The sequence below is a fragment of the Panthera onca genome, chromosome D4, assembly GCF_046562875.1.
Source record: "Panthera onca isolate mPanOnc1 chromosome D4, mPanOnc1 haplotype 2, whole genome shotgun sequence".
Taxonomy (NCBI): Eukaryota; Metazoa; Chordata; class Mammalia; order Carnivora; family Felidae; genus Panthera; species Panthera onca.
This window is the reverse complement of record NC_138351.1, coordinates 57,834,165-57,859,802: the sequence shown is the minus strand read 5'-3', so window position 1 is coordinate 57,859,802 and position 25,638 is coordinate 57,834,165. Positions and strand designations below refer to the sequence as shown.

At 38.7% G+C, this 25,638-nt stretch overlaps 1 protein-coding gene across 3 annotated transcripts in view; it reads right to left on the bottom strand.

Annotated features, from left to right (window-relative positions):
- LOC132663248 (phospholipid-transporting ATPase FetA-like) overlaps nt 1-24,994 on the bottom strand; it is a 107,053-nt gene extending 82,059 nt beyond the window's left edge. For all 3 annotated transcript variants that reach the window (XM_060609399.3, XM_060609398.3, XM_060609397.3), the window contains exons 1-2: nt 24,946-24,994; nt 17,693-17,736 (exon numbers count right to left, since the gene is read on the bottom strand). In XM_060609399.3, coding sequence (XP_060465382.3) covers nt 17,693-17,720 — 28 coding nt within the window. In that variant the 5' untranslated portion in view covers nt 17,721-17,736; nt 24,946-24,994. The remainder of the gene's footprint in view (nt 1-17,692; nt 17,737-24,945) is intronic.
- Nucleotides 24,995-25,638: the final 644 nt, after the last annotated feature.

Sequence of the window (25,638 nt, the reverse complement as noted above, 5' to 3'; positions counted from 1 at the left end):
AAGGAAAAGGAAAAGAAAAGAAAAGAAAAGAAAAGAAAAGAAAAGAAAAGAAAAAAGAAAAGAAAAGAAAAAACATTAGGATCTACAGAACCAGGTTTAATTTCACTCTGCTACTAATTAATGACAATGCGACTTGGAGCATGCTATTAACCACTTAGAAACCAGAGATCCTTCCCTCAAATTTCTTCTACAATGAGATTTTTAAAAAAGAAACAGGAAATAAATTAGGGACACACAAGATGGAGAAAGACCCACTAAAGAATAAATGTGTCAGAGAGAGAGAGGTGTAATTATGTTATTGCAAACTAAATACAACATTAGCTTCTTCCACCAGACTGAGAAGAGCTATGAGAGGATTAAATTAAATAATGTATGAAAATGTCTGCCAGAGTACTTGATTCAAAGTAGTCAATCAATAAATGGCAATGTTTTAAAATTTCTATATACATGCCCACTAAGCTGGTAAAAAAAAAAAAGTTTAAGTCTAATAATATTGTGCTAGAGAGAAAGTAGAACCACTGGAAGGAACACTTACATACTATTGATGGTATTAAAAATAGGGCAACCACTTTGGAAAATAATATGGCTTTATCTTAGAGTTGGTGAGGATTTATCCTATAACCCAGCTAGTCCATTTTATGTATACACCCTAGGGAAACTCTCATAATATGTCATATACAAAGATGTGTATGGTAGCACTCTCATAACAGCAAAATTGGAAACTAACCAGATAGCCATTAATGGTAGAATAGAGAAGTAACCTGTGTTATGTTCCTGTAATAGAAAACTACATAGCAATGAAAATGAAGGAAATACAGTTAAATACGTTAACATGATAAAATCTTAGGAATATAATATGTAGGGGGAAAATTGAAAAAGAATACATATGATATTATTCCACTTCCATAAAGTTAAAAATCATGCAAAACTATATCATTAGGGACATACATTTTCAAGGTAAACCTGTAAAGAGAAGAGAATACAAAGTACAAAATTCAGGAAAAAGTTTAGGGAGAAGGTAGGGAGAATGGAAAAGGCATACTGAGAGCTTCAAGCTACACTTGTGTTCATGTTATTGTTACTCTTTACAAATTACACATTTGTTGTAAACTTTATATCTATTCAACACATAATTACAAAAGAACTAAAAAATTAAAGTGAATACACCAATTATAGGAAATACTCTATCTTACTCATGAGGAGAGTAGTTTTTTAATAACCCTTATTGAAAGAAAAAAGCCAATTTTGGTCACCACATTAAAAAAATCATTTTATTTTGAGATAATTTTAAACTTACAGAAGAGTTGCAAAAACACTATAGAGAATCTCCATATACCCTTCACCCCCCCTTACTCTTATGTTAACATCTTATATACCATAATAGGATAATTATACACTAAGAAATTAACCTTCGTATAACACTATAAACTGAAGTACAAAACAATTCTTTCTACTAATGCCATTTTTTTTTGTTGTTGTTTTGGTTTTTCTTTTCACCTTCTCCTTCTCCTTCTTCTTTTCTTGGCTCCAGGATCCTACATTGCATTTAGCTGTATGTCTTCTTCAATTTGTCAATGTTCCTCATTATTTCCTTGCATTTCATGATCTTGACACTTTTGAAGGGTACTGGCCAATTTTTTTGTAGAATGTGCCTCAACTTGGGTTTGTCTGATATGCCCTTCTTAGTGCATGTATCAGGAGATACATGCTATCATGTGTATTCCTGGTGATATGAACTTAGATTGCTTGGTTAAGATGGTGTCTGCCAGAACTCTCCACCTTAAACTTATTATTTTTCTCTCTGTAATTACTAAACATCTGGGAGAAGGCTCATCACATTTTAACAAGAAGGTTGAAAAACTCTAGACTCATAAGAAGTATCAAAGAGAAGGCAAGGAATAGCACTAGCTCTATAAGACATGGTTATAGGATTTGGACATGAGAATCTAAAGGTAGAAATAACAGGTCCCACCTTCAGCTGATAATCTCCAAGCTGCCTAGACCTTGAACTAAATCACATAACATAGAAATGAAAACAATATTACTGAAACTTGGAGTTAGGGCTGGAGTATTGATCTACCAATTCGCAGTCTTCCAACTGGCAAAATGGTACAAACCAACTTCAACTTCCTCCAAGCCCCAGCTGTGATTCTATGCTGCCAGCATCCTGCATTTACCCACAGTTATTATACACACACACAAAAAAAGAAAACCCTGGAAAATTTATTTAGTATAAAGGTTTACAGCAAGTCTTTAAGTTTATATCTATCTCAATCTGAAAACTATATAACTATAATAAATACAATGAAGTCTCGCAATGGCATATTTGTGATACCAGCATAGCCAATGACTCTTACTTAGTACTAGAATGTCATAGACTGCATGCATACAAATCCTAATCGGTTCTCAATGAACAAATCTGTCTTCCAGAGAATAGAGCTCTTCATCAACAAAGGAACCTGGCGACAGGACTCTCATACAGAGGCAGATGTGCTATTACCTGACTAACACTAAGAGCTCTGTTTCTCCCAGACTGTCATATAAAATCATGAAAGCTTTCAGTCTATTCCATTAAGGTTTCTCAGAGTTAGCTATTATATCCAATGCACAAATCTCCAGTTACTCCAGAAATCAAGGTTCTCCCATCCCAATTTATATCACATGAATCTCAGCAAAGCTAACAAAAGTTTTCTTTTTTTAAAGCAACAGAGGCACATATACAAAAAAAGCAAGTCTTCTCCCAAAACACTTTTAAGAGGCACAGTCCAAAACCCACCAGCACTCCACATTCTGCCTTTCTTCTCACAGTCCCCGCTTTACCTCATTTCAATCACAACTATTTTCTGACAGGAAAACACTCTAGAACAAGGATCTTCTTTAAAACTCGGGGAGGGGGGCGGTGGGAAGATGTTGAAACATCTACTAGTCTATGATGCCATTTAGATGACTAAACTTCCTTCAGTTTCCTACTTCTAATAGCTTCTTGGCTTTTGGGAACTTGCCACATTCCTTTGTTGTGGATTTTTTTCCTACTGTTTCCTCTACATAGGGAAAATGGGGTGAGTCTTGGCACCCTCATTTACAAACTGCTTTTTCCAAAGGTGATTCATGGACCTCTGATAACCTTTCAATTAATTTGGATTTGGTTTCAGGTGGTTTAAACAAAAAAAAGCTGAAGATTAATATAAAATAAACTTCAAATACAAAATGGGTAGAAAGGAACCTACAAAACGCTACAGTTTTTTAGCTACTGCTTCTATGTTCACACTCAGGGTCTTCCTCAGGAGTTACCTGCTTAGTCTATAAGGCAGGTTTTGTAAAGCAATTGTGTGCTACAAAAACCCTTCTTTTCTGCCTAGAGTGAGCTTTAAATTGGGTCTGACCAAATACTGCAGTCCACACAATCTCCTTTTGGTGCTTATAATTTTGTAGTCTCACAAAGTAAGCAGTAAATATGCTTATTAAGTAATAAAATATGATGCTTTCAGATGGTTTATTTTCCATTTGTTTTACTCTATAAAAACAAGGAAACATTTACTTAGTCTTAACGGTTTTGCACACATAGGTACTTAACAAATGTGTGTTGAATGGAATTTTAGAAATCAAATTTATGTTCTCTTTTAAATAAATTTATTTGTTTTATAATTGGAGTCAAGTGTCAAAGAGAACACTGACTGATAGGGAGTTTGGAAATCTCTGTTCTATTCTCAGCTGGATTCCTAAATTATTTGTACTTAAAGCAAATGACTTTTTCCTTCAATTTTCTAGATTTTCTCATCTATAATAAAGGGCAATACCTGTCACTTCCCTTTCTCACTCAAAAAAAGAAAGAAAGAAAGAAAGAAAGAAAGAAAGAAAGAAAGAAAGAAAGAAAGAAAAGAAAAGAAAAGAAAAGAAAAGAAAAGAAAAGAAAAGAAAAGAAAAGAAAAAAGAAAAGAAAAGAAAAGAGAAAGTAGGGATGCCTGGATGACTCAGTTGGTCGAGCATCTGACTCTTAATTTCAGCCCAGGTCATGATCCCAGGGTCATGGGATGGAATCCCTCATTGGGCTCCGTGCTGAGCATGGAGTCTGCTTAAGATTCCCTTTCTGTCTGTCTGTCTGTCTGTCTGTCTGTCTCTCTCTCTCTTTCTGTGTGTGTGTGTGTGTGTGTGTGTGTGTGTGTGTGTGTGTCTCCCCACTGCCCCTCTTCCCAATTCACACCCTCTAAAAAACAAAGAGAGAAAGAGAAAAAGAAACAGAGAAAGAAAAGGATAAAAAAGGGGTTTTCAAATGGTGTTATGTAGAGCAAGCAGGTTTCTCAGGGACTGAAATAGGGTTAAGGTAGAGAGGATCAAGGAGGAAGAGGAGAGCACCTCCTTTCTCTCAACTTGAATAGCTCTGCCTTTATCTGGGATTTTCTTATATTTTAAGTTAAAAAAAAAGGTAGCTTCTGCTGCTAAAAACAAAGTTAGAAAATATCTGGATATTTCTGGGATAAGTGATTATTAGAGTAAGTTAAAATGTACCTTTATAGATGGAACTCAACCTCCAGCTAGGCCAGACACAGTTCAAAGTTCCTACATAGCCTTTCTTGATGTACCTAACTGGTTTCTGTGTGGCCTTGGCACAAAATCCCAACAAAAGCTGGATCTACTGGGAACCATTTGAAGACATTTTGTCTCCTTACCTCAGTGTTTTCTTCTTCTTCTTCTTCTTATTTTTTTTAATGTTTATTTGTTTATTTTTAAGAGTGGGGGGCAGGGAGAGGGAGAGAGAGAACATGAGCAGGGGAGGGGCAGAGAGAGAAGGAGACAGAGAATCTGTCAGTGCAGAGCCTGACATGGGACTTGAATCCACAAACTGCAAGACCATGACCTAAGGTGAGAGTCAGAAGCTCAACTGACTGAGCATCCCAGGCGCCGCTACCTCCGTCTTTTTCTATTCCCATGGTCACCATAGAGTTAATTGAGATACTTGGTCTTTCCTTTCCTTGTTCTAACAATTCATTTAGCTGTTTTTTTCTTCCCCTACCTTCCTCTTTGATTGCTTTGCAGTGTGATATAACGGAGTCAGGCTGACCTTAATTTAAACCTTGGAGCCAACACTTATCAAATGTTCAATCTTCTGGTAATGAGATAATTACTCTGAATTTTAGTCTTTCATCTCTCATGTTAAGATGATCATTTCACCTTGGTTGCAAGGATTATATAAAGTATATCAAACATTTTCTACAATGCCTTTCACATAATATGGACTGTTCCCCCAAAGCATTGTTCTTATCCCTGTTGTCTGTGTGTGCTTTCCCTGACTTATAACAAATCCTCTCATTGCATCTTTAGCCCTGGCTCCTAAAACCATCTCTAGTTGCAAACTCATACTGTGGGACATTTTCTCTTAGGTGCTTATAGCTTCTCAAGATAATCATGTTCCAAAATGGTATTTCTCACCTTCTCTGATTTTTAAATACTTTTTAGATAATAAAGGGAATATATTTTAATATAGGTATATGAATTTATATTACTATACAGATTGCTTAATAATTTTCACAGTATTAAAAAGTTATGTTTTAAAAAAGCTTAATTGGTATTATTTAAACAAAGGTAAAATCTGAGAAAGTAGCATCATGAACCAAGTAATAGACATTAAGAGATATTCTCTACTTATTAATCACCTTCTCTGATTTTAAACATATCTGTTCATCTGCATTTCTATAACTTGTTCATGAAATCTAAAAATCACCTTCAGTTCCTCCTCTGATTATCGGTCAGGTCCTAAATATTTCATCTGAGGGTCTCTTGAAGCTCTTTTCTTTTCTTTCCTTCTTTCTTTTTTATGAGAGAGAAAGAAAGTGCAAACAGGGGAGGGGCAGATAGATAGGGAGAGAGAATCTTAAGGAGGCTCCACACCCAGCACAGACCTTGATCTCATGACCCTGAGAGCATCCATGATCTGAGCCAAAATCAAGAGTCAGACACTTACCCGACTGAGCCACCCAGGCACCCCACTATTACTTCCTTTCTAATCCCACTAATATCATCTCAGATTTTTTTTACTTTCCTTTTGGATTCAATATCCTGTTATTTGCTTCTGACTTTTATGAATTATATATTATCCACTGCTGCCCTAAAGCAGAACACTGATCATGTCTTCTTACTAACCAGCTCACAACCTGCAGTGGCTCCCCATGGATTACTGAATGAAGTCCAAATATCAGCCACACATTCAATATGCTCCCATTTGAACCCTAACTATTCTTTCATCTTTCTTTTCCACTATTTACTCTTATTCAAACTGGCCTATTGTACAGTTCCCTAAATATGGCCCAGACTTTTCTGCATCTATGCTACTGCTCACACTCTTCCTTCCAACTGTAATGCCCTTCCTATCAGTCAGAATCCTTCAAAGGCTATTTTAACACAGGCACGCTCAAACTCCACGAATCCAGTGTAGTTTCTTGCTTTCCCAGATCTAGAAATATTCTCCCCCTTCTCCCAACTCCCAATTTCTGTGTCCTCTACAGCCTTTGCATGGGGCCAGACTTGTAAGTAGGGGATTGGATGAACTCGAAAAAAAAAAAAAGAAAGAAGACAAGTAATAGGTAAATTTATTATAACTTCAAGACAATTGCTATAAAGAACACAAACACTTTCTCTGGTGATGTTTAAAATCAGCTCTGGGATATGTACATCTCTCAATTAAAATCAATCCAAAGACACAATTGCTTAGCTTAATTACCTTAGCTGCACTACTTCATTAAATACAAATGTAGCAGCCATGAAGTGGGAAGGATCTGTGATTCACATAATCCAAATCTTCATTTTTTTTGTGATGGAGTTTCCGGGCCCCACATGTCAGTTCCCTGCTGGTGATCCGTGTTCTACTACTCTACTTTATAGCAGAAGGCAGAACATTTCTAGTGCTACCAGGACAACAAGCTGTGGGGGTTTAAGTCACTCCAGTATTAATTAGGCTCCCTTTCCCCAAGAGACTAAACTGGGACCATCCCTGGATCACAGTGTCAGCTGGAGTTGTCAAGTGGTTTTCTCATACCATAAAGGGTTTTATTGGGTCTAAGGAGAGTCATAGAAGGGCCAGGGTGAACTAAATTAAACTAAGCTCAAGTTAAAATAATCATGTTATTGTGCTGGGAGCCACCCTGGATTGTGGACAGCTTCTCAGAGTCACTCTGATCCTGGAAATTCGAGAATTTCACGCTTGGAAAGGCACTGGGAGATATCTAATCCATCCTTCCACCCAGAGTAGTCATTCTCTGTGTTTAGCAACCCTGGCCGCCTTGCTTAAATACTTCCTATGAAGAAGAAATTGCTGTCTCTCAAGGCGGTCTCTACATTTTCAGACAGCTCTATTTATAAATTCCTTTATTCATTAAATTTCTCCTGATTCCTGTAAGCCCTGGAGGCAAGCAAGAGCCAAAAGTGAAGCCTGTGTAAGTTCTATCTTTATCTTTTCCCCAGCTGGTAAGTAAGTACTGAGATGAACAAACACCCTGTCCTTGAGTGTGCTACTTTATATAGTACCATCCTCACCTTCCATCATATGGTAATTGTGGTAACTACACTAGGTGCTGTGCACCAGGGTCCTGAGCCCTGATATCTGGCTGATTCACTTACTTACTGCATGAGCAGCAGCCAATAAAATGAATTATGAGCACTCTACTAGTTTCTCAGCACAAATCTAGGACATGTTAGTTTTGCTGCTTAAATGCACTCCACTCAAACTTACCCAACCTCAAAAAAAAAAAAAATTAAAAAAAAAAAAAAGGGGCCCCTGGGGGCTCAGTCGGTTAAGCGTCCGACTTCAGCTCAGGTCATGATCTCGCGGTCCGTGAGTTCGAGCCCCGCGTCGGGCTCTGTGCTGACTGCTCAGAGCCCGGAGCCTGTTTTGGATTCTGTGTCTCCCTCTCTCTCTGACCCTCCCCCATTCATGCTCTGTCTCTCTGTCTCAAAAATAAATAAACGTTAAAAAAAAATTAAAAAAAAAAAACTTACCCAACCTCATACCCTTTTAGGGATTTCAATTCTCCAATTTCTCTCTCAAAAGTTTCCAGTAACGTTACTTACATTCACTATACACATTTTCATTCTAGCCCAACAATTCCAAATCACATCCTAGTCTGGTTAGTTGGGCCCGTCCAAAGCAAGAGTAACAGTTCTGCTCATTGCAGTTCTGACAAAAGCTTGAGCAAGTGGACACGATTATTCATTTTTATAAGCCTCCTCAGCAACTCCAATCTGAGAATCCTGACAATCCCTGAATTTCAGTAACTATTGATGGATAGATTTCTGAGTCATGCTTGGTGGTCAGCTGTATAGTTGATCTCAAGAAGCTGTGTTATGCTTAACAGGGAGGCTATACAATCCCAAAAACGCATACAGAGATTTTGGGAACCAGATTTTAAACATATCCACCCATGCCCCTGAAAGGAAGTTAACAAGAATCAACATTAATAAACGTTTAATCCATCTATGGAAATTCCTTCAGGAATCTTCTTAAGAGATGAATTATAAATATGCTGATAAGATTAAAGTACAGCCTAAATACATTTCAGCATGGGACTTGGGGTTCCTTTCTAGAAAGGAAGCCATGAAGTTAAAACAGAGCTAATCTAAGAGAAGTTCTACTCTTTAAAACTAACATGTTGGTGGCACAAAAACAGTCAGATCAATAAAACAGAATAGAGAACCCAGAAATGGACCCACAAACGTATGGCCAACTAATCTTTGACAAAGCAGGAAAGAATATCCAATGGAATAAAGACAGTCTCTTCAGCAAATGGTGCTGGGAAAACTGGACAGCGACATGCAGAAGAATGAACCTGGACCACTTTCTTACCATACACAAAAGTAAACTCAAAATGGATGAAAGACCTAAATGTAAGATAGGAAGCCATCAAAATCCTCGAGGAGAAAGCAGGCAAAAACCTCTTTGATCGTGGCCGCAGCAACTTACTCAACACATCTCCAGAGGCAAGGGAAACAAAAACAAAAATAAACTATCGGGACCTCATCAAAATAAAAAGCTTCTGCACAGCGAAGGAAACAATCAGCAAAACTAAAAGGCAACTGACGGAATGGGAGAAAATATTTGCAAATGATATATCAGATAAAGGGTTAGTACCCAAAATCTATAAAGAACTTCTCAAACTCAACATCCAAAAAACAAATCATCCAGTGAAGAAATGGGCAAAAGACAGGAATAGACACTTCTCCAAAGAAGACATCCAGATGGCCAACCGACACATGAAAAAATGCTCCACATCACTCATCATCAGGCAAATATAAATCAAAAACACAATGAGATACCACCTCACACCTGTCCGAAGGGCTAACATTAACAACTCAGGCAACAACAGATGTTGGCAAGGATGCGGAGAAAGAGGATCTCTTTTGCACTGCTGGTGGGAATGCAAGCTGGTGCAGCCACTCTGGAAAACAGTATGGAGGTTCCTCAAAAAACTAAAAATAGAACTACCCTACAACCCAGCAGTTGCACTACTAGGCATTTATCCATGGGATACAGGTGTGCTGATTTGAAGAGACACATGCACCCCCATGTTTATAGCAGCACTATAAACAATAGCCAAAGTATGGAAAAAGCCCAAATGTCCATCGATGGATGAATGGATAAAGAAGATGTGGTGTATATATATACAATGGAGTATTATTTGGCAATCAAAAAGAATGACACCTTGCCATTTGCAACTACATGGATGAAACTGGAGGGTACTATGCTAAGTGAAATTAGTCAGCCAGAGAAAGACAAAAATCCTATGACTTCACTCATATGAGGACTTTAAGAGACCAAACAGATGAACATAAGGGAAGGGAAACAAAAATAATATAAAAACAGGGAGGGGGACAAAACAGAAGAGACTCATACATATAGAGAACAAACTGAGGGTTACTAGAGGGGTTGTGGGAGGGGGGGATGGTCTAAATGGGTAAGAGGCACTAAGGAATCTACTCCTGAAATCATTGTTTCACTATATGCTAACTAATTTGGATCTAAATTTTAAAAAATAAAAAATAAAATTAAAAATAAATAAAAAATGTATAAATAATTAAAAATGCATCTGTAAAGACAGCATTCATTCACTACCTCTTCCAAACTGGGATTCCTAGGAGGTGGAATTTCAGGAGTCCCTTGAATAAAGGGAAATACCTGTATACTTTCTGAGGTCAAAAACCCATAACTTACGGGTTTTTAAATTTTTTTTTAACGTTTATTTATTTTTAAGAGAGAGAGAGACAGAGCGTGAGAGCGAGGAAGGGGCAGAGAGAGAGGGAGACAGAATCTGAAGCAGGCTCCAGGCTCTGAGCTGTCAGCACAGAGCCTGATGTGGGGCTAGAACTCAAAAACTGTGAGATCATGACCTGAGCCAGAGTCGGATGCTTAACCAGCAGCCACCCAGGCGCCACGACTTTTAAATTTTTTAAACGTTTATTTATCTTTGAGAGACAGAGAGAGACAGAGCAAGAGCAGGGGAGGGGCAGAGAAAGAGGGAGACATAGAATCTGAAGCAGGCTCCAGGCTCTGAACTGTCAGCACAGAGCCCGATGCAAGGCTCGAACCCAGGGACCACGAGATCATGACCTAAGCCGAAGTTGGGGGCTTAACTGAGCCACCCAGGTGCTCCCATGACTTATGTTGTTTTAACACACCACCAAGCCTAGCATATACATGTAGTATTGTAAACCTGGAATTCTCCGATTTAATATTTGTATAACTTTCATGAGCAACTGTGAAAGCTCATAACACCTTGAAAATCACTATAGGGGGATTTCACTGAAGCATAAATCTAAATTGGATGCTCTGTGTGGTATGCAGTACTCAATAAGGTAGTGGGTGAGCCTAGCCAAATACTTAGGATTTGCATCTCAAAGATTTTTTGTCTACTTGCTATCATTTATGTAGTAATTTTCATTTAAGATCCAGAGATTACCTACCTTTTCAGTTACATTTTACTTAAACTATTTATTTTTATTCAATCATTTCATTCTATTGGAGAAATTATATATTATAATGGTATCTCACAAAGTTAATGATACATGACTATCTCATTCATTAATGGACACACAAGCACACACATATTTTGGTCATGTGGCTCTGAGGAAACAGAAGAGCTTAACAAGTTCAAAGTGGGGGAAAAAGTAGCTAGGGATAAATGTTCAAGGATCAAGAAGGAAGTACAGATAGGAAGAGATTAAAGAAGGAGACTGCTGAAACTTGCTGAAGTTTAATGTAGTGAATAAAGTTATGAGAGGCTCTTAAAGTCATTTAACAAATAATCAAGTGTTATACTAAGAGCTAGGGAATGTAGAAAAGAATCAGACAATATCCCTATCACTGTCTTGAAGAAATTCACTGTCCAGTAAGGGAGACATATGAATAAACAATTGCTCTATAGTGTGGTGGATAGTATGATAGAGGTAAGAGCAGGGAGTCATGGAAGTGCAAAAGAGGAGTATCTAAACTAGATTGTGAGAGCCAGGTAAAGTTTGTTGGATTAGATCCTGAGCTGAGTCTTAAAGCATAAATATAAGTTAGCTTAATGAATATGGAAGACAGAATTTTTCAGGCAGGGCTGAGTAACAACATATGAAAAGGTGTGGAGGGGCGCCTGGGTGGCTCAGTTGTTTAAGTGTCCGACTTCGGCTCAGGTCATGATCTCGCTGCCCGTGGGTTCGAGCCCCGCGTCGGGCTCTGTGCTGACAGCTCAGCGCCTGGAGCCTGTTTCAGATTCTGTGTCTCCCTCTTTCTCTGACCCTCCCCTGTTCATGCTCTCTGTCTCAAAAATAAATAAATGTTAAAAAAAAAATTTTAAAAAAAAGAAAAGAAAAGGTGTGGAGTGAAGTACATTGCAGAATGCCATTAAATACTTTAAAAAGTAAGTTAACATAATGAGACTGACGATTTTTTTTAAGTTTATTTATTTATTTTGAGAGACAGTACAAGCAGGGGTGCATTAAATGGCGGAGGGGCGGGGGGGCGGAGAGAATCCCAAGCAGGCTCCACACTGTCAGTGCAGAGCTCTACGAGGGACTCGATCTCATGAACTGTGAGATCATGACCTGAGCTGAAACAGAGTCAGATGCTTAACCAACTGAACCACCCAGGTGCTCCCCAATGGGACTTTTAGATTTGGTTCCTTGAATTTGTAGATTAATTTGAAGAATGGACATGTTTTCAACATGAAAAATCTCCACCATTCATTGTATACATAGATATCAAGCACCTAAGCACCTTCTTTGTGCCAGTCATTATTCTAGCACTTGACATACTGTCCTTGTGGGCTTTACAATTTACAAGTAAAGGCAGACAATAAATAAAATAATGAATCGTTATAAATTATGCTGGAAGGTGATAAATGCTGTGGATAAAAGGGACAAAGAAGTGCAAGCAAGATAAGGGTGATGAGGACACACCTGGGTGGCTCAGTCAGTTGAGTGTCCAACTTTTTATTTTGGCTCAGGTCATGATCCCAGGGTTGTGGGATTGAGCCCTGTGTTAGGGCTCTGTGCTGGGATTCTCTCTCTCCTGCTGCCCCTCTCTTCCCCCTCTAAAAAAAATTTAAAAATTAAAAAAAATATAGGGGTGCCTGGGTGACTCAGTCGGCTAAGCGTCTGACTTCAACTTAAGTCATGATCCTGCAGTTCGTGAGTTCAAGCCCCATGTCGGGGTCTGTGCTGACAGCTCAGAGCCTTCAGCCTGCTTTGCATTCTGTGTCTCCCTCTCTCTGTCCCACTCATACATTCACTCACTCTCTCTCTCTCAGATAAATAAACATTAAAAAAAAAATAAGAGTGATGAGGAGTGTAAGGGTGGGAAGAGTGGTCAGATGATCAATACAGGCTTTACACAAAAGGCAAAATTGAGCAAAAATTCGAAGTGGACAAGGGAGTCAGTCAAGGGGCCATCTGGAGGAAGAATGTTGAGGTCAGAAGGAATAATGACAACAAAGACTGTTTAAAGAACAGCAGGAAAATCAAGTAGCTGGAGTAGGAAGGTGAGGAGCAGAGTGACAGGAGAGGAGAGATCAGGGAAGGTGGGGGGCACATTATGCACTGTCTAAAAGTTTAGAACCTCAACTTTTTTTTTTAATTGAGGTAAAACTTAGTGTTATATTAGTTTCAGGTGTACAATATAATGATTCGACAATTCTATATGCTACTCAGTGTTCATCACAATAAGTGTACTTTGATACCCTTTATCTGTTTCACCCATCACCCCACACACCTCCTCTCTGGAAACTACCCGTTTATTCTCTGTATTTAAGAGTTTTGGTTTTGCTGTTGTTTGTGTAAGGACCTTGGCTTTTACTGAGTGAAATTGGGAGCCTCTGTATTTCATCCAGGAACATGCCTATGTTTTGCCATTTTTTCAGACCATCTTTTTGTCCATCAATAAAGTCTTAACGTTTTCTTCATATAGGTTTTGTGCATTTCTTTTTATGTTTAGTCTTAGATATTTCAAGATTTTGTTGTTAATATGAACAAAATCTTTCTTCCATCATATTCTCTAATTGGAAATTGCTACTGATTAATAAAACTACTAATTTTTATATACTTGTTATGTATCTGGAAGTCTCTTAATTTTCATGAAGAGGTTATCAACTTTACCCCCAGCTTAGGTGGTTATTAGTATCTGAATCTGCTCTGTGCTCTTAACACCACCTTCCCCATATACTGGTGCCTCAAAAATTCTTAAAATGTACTAGTCTCGGGGTATCTTTCTAAGTCTTTTGTCCCAAACCTGCTCCATTGCATCTATTAGGATGGCTGCTACTAAAAAAAAAAAAAAAAAAAAAAAAGTACTGGCAAAGATCTGGCGAAATTAGAATGGCTCGTGCACTGTTGGTGGGAATGTAAAATGGTGCAGCTGTTATAGAAACAATATGGTGAGCCCTCAAAAAATTAAAAATAGAATTACCATACTATCCAGCAATTCCACTTCTAGGTATATACCCCGCCCCCCAAAAAAAATCAAAAGCAGGAACTTGGAGAGGTATTTGTACCTCATGTACCCATGTTCATAACAGCATTGTTCATAATAGCCAAGGAGCAGAAGCAATCCAAATGTCTGTCAGCACATGAAAGGATAAACAAAAGTGGTATATATACATACAAAGTAATATTATTCAGTCTTAAAAAGGAAGTAAGTTATGACACATGCTACAACATAGATGAACCTTTAGAACATTATGCTAAGTGAAATAAGCCAGTCATAGAAAAATACATACTATATGATTCCACTTATATGGGGCACCTAGAGTAGTCAAATTCATGGAGACAAAAAGAATGGTGATTGCCAAGGGCAAGGGGTTGGAGGAATGGGGAGTTAGTGCTTAGTGGGTACAGAGTTGCAGTTTAATAAGATGAAAAGAATCTGAGACGAATGGTGGTAATCGTTGCCCAAAAGTGTGAATGGACTTAATGCCACTGAACTGTACACTTAAAAATGGTTAAGATGGTAATATTATATAAATTTTACCAATTCAAATTTTTTAATTAAAAATTTTTAAATCTGTTCCATTAATAATTTTGTGTTTCTTGTTGCTACTCTTTTATTCTGTGAATTTTTGTCCTTTGCTTTGAGCTCAACCTTCCTCACGGACCTTTGTCTCCAATGTTACCTTTGTCTGGGCCTGGAACTCCTTGAGTCCCTCAACATTCACGTTTGTCCAGATTACGGTCCCTTTATTTGGGAGCTCTTGTTAGCCTACTCTTTTTTTTTTTTTTTAAGCCAATCTTCCTCCTAAGACCCCCAAGTTTGGGCCAATCTCACTTCCAAAGAAAGATCTGAGAAATAAAGCACACAAGGGGCACCTAGGTGGCTCAGTCAGTTAAGCGTCCAACACTTGATTTCAGCTCAGGTCATGATCTCATGATTTATGGGATCGAGTCCTGTGTCAGGGTCTGCACTGACAGCACACAGCCTCCTTGGGATTCTCTCTCCCTCTCTGCCCTTCCCCCGCTTGCATGCTCTCTCTCAAAAATAAAACAAAATAAAAAAAGAAAAGAAATAAAACACACAGTTCTAGAATATACGCTATCTGTATTCCAGGTATAACTATGAACTTAATGCTGTTTAATATAAATCAAGAAATGAGATTTATGGAGAATTGCTTGAAGGATACATAGTTTATCCACTGCCTGGAATCAGTTCGCTTGTGGTTTGTTTTTTTTTTTTTTTTTTAGTAACCTATATACCCAACGTGGGGCTTGAACTCACAACCCTGAGATCAAGAGTCACATGCTTTATTGATTGAGCCAGCCAGGGACTTGTTTTCTAAGCCAAGCCTCCATAGATGAGCTCTAGAAACTTTGTGAACCATGTGAAATTGTCTGTAAAAACCTGTGCATTTTTTATGAGGGGTCCCAAGATTTTAAAAGTTTTCAGTATGTTCTATTATCCACTCTCCCCCCAAAATAAGAATCTATATAGTCTAAAATTTGTTATTCCTTGGATTGCAACAGATAATCAAAGCCTTTCCTCAACTGAAATGTTCTGCCCCAAGTTCAGAATGGCTTTTACTGAACAATGCTTTGGCACTATGCCAACTGCCTACATGGAAAGACATTAAAAAGAAACAGCCTCAGTTCTAAAAAATGTGTTTAGGGAATTACCAAAGATGGGCACAGATCGGCCTGCATATCTCAAGATCTTAACCAGATAATAGGTCTGTATAGGCAGAAAAATGCTGATGGTATCATGAGACAAGAACAGATTATGAACAAAGCCAAGGAGAATGAAATTCTTTAGGTAAGAACTGAGTCAAATCTATTAGCAGCACTAAAGGTTCTTCCTTCAGGGGTGCCTGAGTGGCTCAGTCTGTTGAATGTCCAATTCTTGATTTGGGCTCATGATCCCAGGGTCATGGGATCGAGTCCCATCTTGGGCTCTGCGCTTAGTGTGGAATCTGTTTAAGATTATCTCTTTCCCCCTCTGCCCCTCTCCCCTGCTTGTGTTCTCTAAAATTTAAAAAAAAAAAAAAAAAAAAAAAAAAAAAAGGAGTGGGGTGTCTGGCTGGCTCAGTCGGTTAAGTCCAACTTCAGCTCAGGTCATCATCTCATGGTTCATGAGTTTGGGCCCCACATCGGGCTCTGTGCTGATAGCTCAGATCCTGGAGCCTGCTTTCAATTCTGTGTCTCCCTCTCTCTCTGCCCCTCCCTGACTCATGCTCTGTCTCTGACTCTCAAAAATAAATAAGCATAAAAAAAAATAAAGTTTCTCCCTTCATAAATGTAAGTATGGAACTTGGAGAGCCACTAATGCAGATACTAATGAATCTTTAGATAAACGCATGTAACATTTTACATATACATTAAGTATACATAAAGAAAGGTTCAAACCACAAAACATTATGTGAAATTTGTAACAACTCTCCCTTCCCAATTTCAGAAAATTCTCTTTTATGTAGCTCTCACTTTCCTTGATTTAGCTAAAATCCATCTACCCATTGTTCAAAGCTCAGGTTTTTTGTTTTCAAAAAATATTTTATTTATTTTTTTAAAGGCTCCACACCCAAGAGTTGCATTCTGTATCAACTGAGCCAGCTAGGCACTCCGTCAGCTTTTAAAATTATGACAATAAATGTAATTCAAATAGAATTGCCTTTGTTTCACTAAACTGAAAACCACCCCCTCGCTTCCTCACACACACACACACACACACACACACACACACACACACACACACTCACAGCTCTTTTACTGTTTTTATAATTCTCCAAAAGCATATCCACAAAGAACTATGACAAAGTTTTCCTTTTGTTGGAGGCAACCCTCCCATATAGCCAAAAGTCATTTGGTTGGAATTATGTAGAGAGTTTGGTTCCAGACCAAAGTCTAAGCATTCTCCAAAATAGCACCAATAGAAATTGACTAATATTAATGAGGCAAACTGTGATACTTAGGATGCAAAGTATATGGTCTGGGATTGGAGAAATGAGTTAAGTTAGATCTCTATAGAAAGAGAAAGAAATTCAACAAGACCCTTTTGATTGTCTTATCTTAAGCTCACTTGGTAAATGAAGGATGTCGAGAGGAGTGTTCAAATCATGATTCATCTTACTATAATATCCATAATTACAATGCAATCAATGAGCCCATTGAAAGTCTCTGTTGGACTACTCCTATTTCTCCCTAGAAAGTTCACAGATGAGAAACATGCTCTCACCTTTACTTTTTGCTAAAGACACTTTATACCATGGCTATCACAGCAGACCTTTGGCTTTCTGTTTAAACACCTTCAAAATTAAATCACTAACCTGTCTGCCTCAAGTCTTTAGGTAGAGTATTCCTGTCACTGCCCCTCTAAAAAAAAAAAAAAAAAAAAAAAACCACTCAAACATTACTCTCTATGTAAATTAATGTGAATTACTATCCTCTGTGGTTGTAACCAAAGACTTTCTGGAATAACCTCAAGTTCAATTCTGTATTTTTTTCTTCCCACCTTTGCAGCAAAAATTTTTTTCAAAAGCCAGGTCAGAGGGAAGTCAAATCTGAGTCCTCCCCTAATAGGTTTCTTGGGAGATCCAAAATTGTAAGGAGCTTCTTGGTGGGCTTCAGTTCAATCCTTTAAACACTACTCTGAGAGCATAAGTGATCAATTTCTTGGCTTTGTGGATAGAACACTGTATGGTATAGTACTAAGCAAATATCAGTTCTGATGTTGAAGCTGAGCACTTACCTGAAATAAAAGGTTTTATGTATTTCATTTCAGAGAAACACCACCTAAGGATAAAACAAAAGCTCCTGATTAGTCCAGGCCCTGCTGATATAATATTTACTATTTATCAAAATTTACCATGTCCTGGTCGCTTCACTCTGTGCTTTACATAGATCACCTTAATTTTCACTAAAATCTGGGCCTAGAAAAAGGGTATTACTCTTTCCTACAGATGAAAAACCTGAGGCCTAAGATAAAGTGGCTTGCTTAGGGTCAATACAATCAGACAGCGGTAGAATCACAGTGGTAGAGATTTGAATCCTTGTTTGCCAGACTGCTCTTGACCACAATTCTGTATCATCTCTCTTGTACACTTGGCACATGAAGAAACAATTGTCAAGTGCATTTCTAGGAAAGTAACTGAGAACTGTGGTTATGGTTCAGAAGTATAAAGTCTTAAATGCCCACATGCTTCTCTTTCATAGATCTGGCACTGAGCTCAGGAGGAAATCCACTATTATACTATGTCCCCACATTTCAGCATCCCTTATTTCTTTATTTTTGACTCAGAACCTCCTACAGCAATCTTCCCCACAAGCATGGTCCATGAACCAAATGTTTCAAAAACATGAAAAGTCTCTGAAAAAACAAGACACCTGGCCCCCACTCTGGATGTACTGGACTCAGAATCTTTCAGTATCTCAGAGGAGTGACAACAAGAAACTCAGGAGGTCCTTTTGCCTATAAAATTTTAGACTATTCATTGCCTTGCAGCAAAACAGCTAGCATAAATGAAAGGAGGTAAATTGAAAGCTAGCTTCAGTAATAATCAGTCTGACATTGGGTCAGATTGGTATTAAGAAAAAGATAGGACAGAGATCTTGTGAGAAGGCATAGAGTCACAACATTGTTTTGAAGCTGGAAGAGATCTTGGAAATTGTCTAGTCTAATGTTTTTAACAGCGTTCCATGGAGGCTTAGGAGTTCTAAAATGGGATATTTTAGCTTCTGCAGAAGCTCCACTGGTAACCTGGAATTTTGTGTAAGATCATATCTTAATAATGGTTTTGCTGATTTAAACAAACAAAACAAACCTTGGTTGCAAACGAGGAGTTAAAAAATTTTTTTTGAGGTCCAGCTTTCATCCCAAATCAATTAGATCAAACTTATGCTAGTTAATACCGGGCATCAGCATTTTCCAATACCAGGTGAATTCAGTGTAGCCAAAGTTAGGAACCACTGTACAAATCTGCTCTGTGCTTCCTCACTTGAAATAAAACAAAACTAAGACCCAAAGAATTTAAAGGAGGTTTGGATTGAAACCAGAATCTCTTGACTTCTAGCTCAATATACTGTGTTGTACTCTCCACAATCCAGAATAAACCAATTATTCCTCTAAGACAGAGAGTACAAAAATCAAGATTATTACGTAACCTCACATTTACAGAGTTCTCTGGACTTTAAAGAGTACATTATATTCTCTTTTTAGATTCTTATAAAGATACTGTGAATTAGATAGGGCAAAACTGTAACTGTTTTAGACATGAGGAAATCAGAAGTCAATTAAGTTAACTCACAGTGGCTTAGAAGTAAGGCCAACATTAAACTCTTTATCTTCTAATTTTGGATTAAGTAAATCTAATTTAGCAAGTGTTTGAGTGCCTCATATGTGTTAGTTAAACATGGCCTAAGATGCAAAAATAAGACATTATCCATGCCCTCAATTAGTGTACAAACTTCTTAGAAAAAACAGAGATAACTAAAATACTGTGCTGTCTGGCTTATCCCTTGGACTAGCAGAAGCTGAAAACATTCCTTGATTGGCCTCGATAATGAAGTCCAATTCTCTTCAAATTCAGTCTGTGGCTTCTAATTTCTTTCTGGCTATGGAAACTAATTTTAGGGAACTCAAGGGATTTGTACATAGCTATTGCACCTGTAGGCAAGGCCACAGAGCTGAAAAATGTTTTGATGGGGGAGAGAAGATGGGTGCAATTTCAGTGAGGTTCATTTCATAATCTCTGAAGCCAAGGATATGATTCAGCAAAAGACTGGTATATTCCAAAACAAAGGACTGGATGGATAAGAAAGAGTATTCACATAAATAATTATTTCCTTTTCCACAGCATTTTAATAACTAGACAGCTTACAATTTATGTTGAAGATAAGTACTATACACCAAAGGGGAAAATAACATGTAAGAAAGAGTATTTCTATCAGTAATTCAGAGTGGTGGAGAAGGTCACAGATGGACAGGAATGTTCAGACAACTTTTGCATGAGGAATTCATCAGACATTGCAAAATGTTGCCATCCATATTTTACTACATAAAAGATAATGAAAGAGCCAGGAAACCATGTTTTATTTATGAACTGAAACAAGTTGGCCAAGAATGGTCTATCACAGTTATTCTCAAACTTCAACTTGCATCAGAATTACCTGGAAGGCTGACTCTCATAAACTTCTGATTCAGCAGGTCTGTGGTAGGGCCCAGTGATTTACATTTCTTACAAAGTCAGGTGATGGTGATGCCATGGGTTCAGGTCTCACCATTTGAGAACTGCTGGTTTATCATAAAGTCCACAATATACTAGATACACACAGGTGTGCACACTTGCTTGTTGCAAATTATGACAATTTAGTTAATTCTCTACTATTGACTTTGTAAATTATACTCTCCCCATCAACCTAATGGCCAACAGTAAGACTAAATCAGGACGAAGTTACAGCTAGTCACTTAAGAAGACCATCTATTTAAGAGCACAAATGAATAAGTTTATGAAATACATGTTTGGGTACACAAAAGTGAGGTACATCTAACAACTAGGAAATGACATTGCCCTTTAAAAGCCTTTACTTATCTTGCAGCAGACATGAATTTTGTTTCTTCTGCTTAAGAGAACACTCTTTGGACCTCTCTATACCTTAAATGTTACCCAAGATTCCATCCTCATTTTTTTTTCTCACTACTCTTCCTGAGTTTTCTTAACTACCCCCCAGCTTTATTTATATCAATGGTTAATGACTTTGTTCAGCTTAAGAAATTCCTTTGAGAATATGATTAATGCTACAGACTTTCTTCATAAAACTAAATGTACACACCTATATACATTTTACATCAAATTCAAGACATTCAGAGATTTTTCACTCAAGTCCAAAGGCCCCAGGTTAAGAATTCCCTATCTGTATGATCTGTAATGATTCAAACATCTATATTCTTCAGCCTTATTTTTTATCCTGAGTTTCAGTATTACATATCCAAATATCTACTTAACATCTGTTTTTGGATGTCACACAAATGTCTCAAAATCTATAGGTACTGGGGCGCCTGGGTGTCTCAGTTGGTTAAGCGTCTGACTTTGGCTCAGGTCAAGATCCCACAATTCATGGGTTCAAGCCCTGTGTCAGGCTCTGTGCTGACAGCTCAGAGCCTGAAGCCTGCTTGGATTGTGTGTCTCCCTCCCCTCTCTGCCCCTCCCCACTCATGATCTGTCTCTCTCAAAAATAAACAAACATTAAAAAACCTTTTTTAAAAACCTATAGGTACTGAGGAATGACTGCTTAATATGGATGGTGTTTCCTTTTCGGGTGATGAAAAAGCTCTGGAATAATTAGTGATGGTTGCACAACATTGTGAATATACTTAATTTCACTGAATTGTGGTTATATTTTTATATGGTTATAGTAAGTTTCACTTGTGTATTTTACCACAATTAAAAAATCTACACTCACAAAACTGAAATCATCTCTATTCCCCATCTCTCGCACCCAAAATCTGTGCGTTCTCTTGTATTTCCTTTGAACATCAGTTACTAATCATTTACCTAGTGGCCCAAGCCAGATGAGAGTCATCTTGACAGTGCTCTCTTTCACTCTTCCATTTGTAATTAATCATGAAGTTCTGCACATTCTCTCATTAAGATTTGAATTGAGACAGTCACCTACTTCCTCTATTCCCAAAGCTTCTAGCTAAGTTCACCATTAACCTCAGAGACTCCAGTTTTCCATCTTCCTACCCTCCAATCCTCACAATCACCCCCAGGACAAAGGCATTACTATCCCCATTTCACAGCTAAGGAGACTAAGCCTTAGAGTGTACTTGCAATTTGAACTTAGGTAAAAGTTTCTGGGAAAGAGTCCACAGTAGTGACTTTTCCTTCCCTAGATCCCTTGTATGCTGGTTATTCTATGTGTTGTGTCTCCTCCCACCCAACTCCCTCTGCCCTGTTCTGGGAAGCTGACCTCTATGGACTACATCACCCGGACTACCTTGTCCCTGAGCTCCTATCTGAGTTTTGCCAATGGAAGGTACTAGCTGGAGACCTGAGGGAAGGAAGAGAGAGAAAGATTATTTTATTTCTGTACTTCCTTTCTGCTTATTGCAGCTGCTTAGTCCTTATGGCCATAGCTCTTGTCAGGCAGTTCCTCTTCCAGATTGTAGCTGTAGGTGGGCTCTGGTAACAAGACTCCCTTCCCCTTTCCTTTCAGGCCTAGGAGTCCTACTGACTTGCCACTGTTGGTGTGTTCCACCATTCCTTTCTAGTTTCTGTTAATACTGACCATACTTCTATAAATAGCCCTTTGGTTAAACTCTCTTCAGTTAAACTTTTTTGAATGCACCAGTTGTTTTTCTGCAAGGATTTTGACTGATAAAGTAGGAAAACAATGAATGATATGTTCCTGTACTTTCATTCAACTTCTAGTATCTATAATAGAGTCTCCTTCCTTTCCTGTGATCCAAAGTTTTCCATCCTTCTGGGACTACCTGGTCTTCCAAGAAATCTCTCTAAATACTGTAACCTACAGAACAATACTGTCATTACCACTATTGTGCCGAATCTAGTATGACATTAGTACTCTATTGTGCTCTAATTCTATGACTGATAAGTTTTGTCAGTCTGACCATCCCTGCAAGGCAATAAGCTCCTTAGGTGTAGGGAACTTCAGCAATTAGAATCTCTAATGACAAACATATTTTAGTGGGAAGGAACCTTAGAGGTTACCCTAACTTCCTTATTTTATAGATTGGAGGTTCAGGTTTACACAGCTATGAAATAGTGGCAAACTGAAGTCCATAATCTAGATTCTTTCTATTGCTTCATCATGCTGTGATACTACACTGGGTACTTAGTGGACACTCAACATGCTGGTGACTCACTCACCCAGTGATACTACACTGGGTACTTAGTGGACACTCAACATGCTGGTGACTCACTCCTAAATGCATTCAGTTTTTGTTTGTTCAATGCTAGGCCCTGTGCCTAGATAACTGTCTGGCACACAGTATGTGCTTGGCAAATATTTGCTCATTTGAACCTGCAATGAAAGACTAATTCCTTGCAGGTTAATCATATAAACTTGCTCATATAAACTCAGAGAATCATTTATAATAATAATCCCTTATACACCTGGAGAAAATGTGTAGTTTTCAACGTGCTTTCACATTTAAATGAGCCCATTTGCTCCAAGGTAGACATAGCAGAAATTATTAGTCTATTTTAACAGATACAGGAAACAGAGTCTCTGAGGAGTTAAAAATCAAGGTCCCTTTACTTGTATGTAGCAGAGCTGAGACCAGTATTCATGTTTTTTGACTCTCCAATACCATTTTGACTATTCCATGTTGCTTCTTCGGGTTTGCTTTTGCATCTAGGTATAGCAGGTTCATTCAGGAAATTCATCTAAATATTCACAATGAATAGGTAGATCATACACTTGTGCTCAAATGATTTTGTCCCTTTAAAAATCCACTGTTAAAGGTATTTCTACTTCTGATTAGGTACAGTCTGCAGAATATCACCATTCTTGATTATTACAAGGCCTGTTATTTCTCTCAGAGAGGAAGGTTACCATCTGTTGTGTTCTAGAACAAGGGATACAACACTTTTGAGACACCACTTCCTGTATAGACCAGAGCCAGGTGCTTTTATAAGTAGGTGTTGGAAAAGAAACAAACAACCTCTTGTCCGTGGCGTGACCTCACTGGAGAGGGGTTGACACAGTGGCTTTCTTCAAGATCAAATGCCAGAGAGGTACCTATAAATATTTTTATTGCATCCTCTCACCAAAAACACTTTGGTATAGAGTTCACCAGGGTTTTAGCTACTAGGATGATTTCTGATCCTAATCAAAGCATTGCAGAAACCAAAGACAACCTATAGATACATTATCTTCTTTGGATTTCAGTTTCCATTAAGAGCTCAAAGTATTGGCTCAGAAAAGGACCCAAACCAAAGTCCTACATCAGGGGTCACAAACTGAAATGCCTACCAGATGCCAGGCAAATAAAGCAAAGCCTACTGTAAGAAAACAAGGAGTAATGGAGTCTGTAATAAACTACAGTAAATTAACACTTGCTTCTCAACTCCAACCACAAGTTGCTTTGAGGGGAGTGTGAGCTAAGAGTCAACAGATCTTTTTTTTTTTTTTTTTTTTTTTTTTTTTTTTTTCATTTTTAAAACTGGAAATCCGCATTTTTTAAAGTGTGAAGTTTGGTTTTAAAAAGCTACTAATTCAGGGGCGCCTGGGTGGCTCAGTCAGTTAAGCGTCCGACTTTGGCTCAGGTCATGATCTCAGGGTCCATGAGTTCACGCCCCCGTTGGGCTCTGTGCTGACAGCCTGGAGCCTGCTTCAGATTCTGTGTCTCCCTCTCTCTTTGACCCTCCCCCATTCATGCTCTGTCTCTGTCTCAAAAATAAACAAACATTAAAAAAAAAAAAAAGCTACTAATTCAAACTTATAAGCCTGTTGCAAGCCTTGGGTAGCCAGCTAGAGTTTGACTTTTCTTTATGAATAGGTCTCCTGTGTCATATAAAAGAATTATAGCAAAGGCGTCACTTTCAAGTCAAATGTGGGGTAAGATTTATGCCTCTCCGTGAATGCGTATAGTGTTGGGAGAAGTGGACAAACTCCGTGAGTTAATAGGAAAGTGCCCTAGATAGGGATTTGGGGATCTATTTCATAAGGTAACTGAATAAATGTGTCCCACTTTGGGAAGTATTTGGTGGGGGATAAAGATCCCCTTTGCTAGGCATCTGGGTAAATATATCTTCTCTGGAATGTCTTGGAAACCCTAAGTATACTCAAGTACGAGAAGGGAGCAATAAGCTTGAAGAGTATCGGGAGAACAGTTTACAAGATGAAGATGGACAGGTATAACTGCGAAGTACAGAGCTGTACGAATGTCGGTAGTATGTGGGTACAATCTCTTCTGTGTTGGGAGGGAGAAGGCAATAACCTCTCCTACAGCGCCACCTTCGGGCGCTTCTTGCTCACCATTGCTGTGCCGCCGTCAACTCCAGCAGCCTCCATCTTAACGCTTTCTGCGCAGGCGCCCTAGAGCCCCAGGGTCCCGCCTAGAGCAGAGCCCCGCCCCTGCCCACACCCCTCTCCTCTGGAGCCAGCCAACCGCCCCTCCCCACCAGTGTTTCTCAAAGGGGTCCTGGAGTAGTTGGCTTGTCTTTAAGTACTCGAGTGCCCTCTGTGCAGGCTGCTGGGCAACAGAAAAGAAATACTCAGAGCCTACCTTTGGGCAGATCACAGTCTTATGAGGGAAGACAGACAAATTGTAACTAATTAAAGTGTTGTGTGAAGGGGTTCAGGTTGGTTGGGTCCTAAAGGCTGCTAGGAAGTATCAAAACCTAGAAGACAGTGAAAAAGGCTGCAGGCCATTCTAGCAAGGGGGAACTCAATGTGCAAAGAAAGGCACAGAGAGGTAGAGGAGTGCACAGTGTGGTGAGGGTGAGGAGGGGTGGAGGAGGGGGAGGGGGAAACCGCAGGGACTTGCGGTTTAGAATAGCTACAGGATGGTGGGGGGTGTCTGCACTGTCTTGGAGGGTCTTAGAATTTCAGCCTGAAGGGTGTGATAGATAACAACTGAACAGCTTTAACAGGAGAGACTTACCAGAGTAGGTGAAGAGGGCAGGGGCAGCATGGAGGCAGGTGATAATCACAGTAATCCAGACAAGA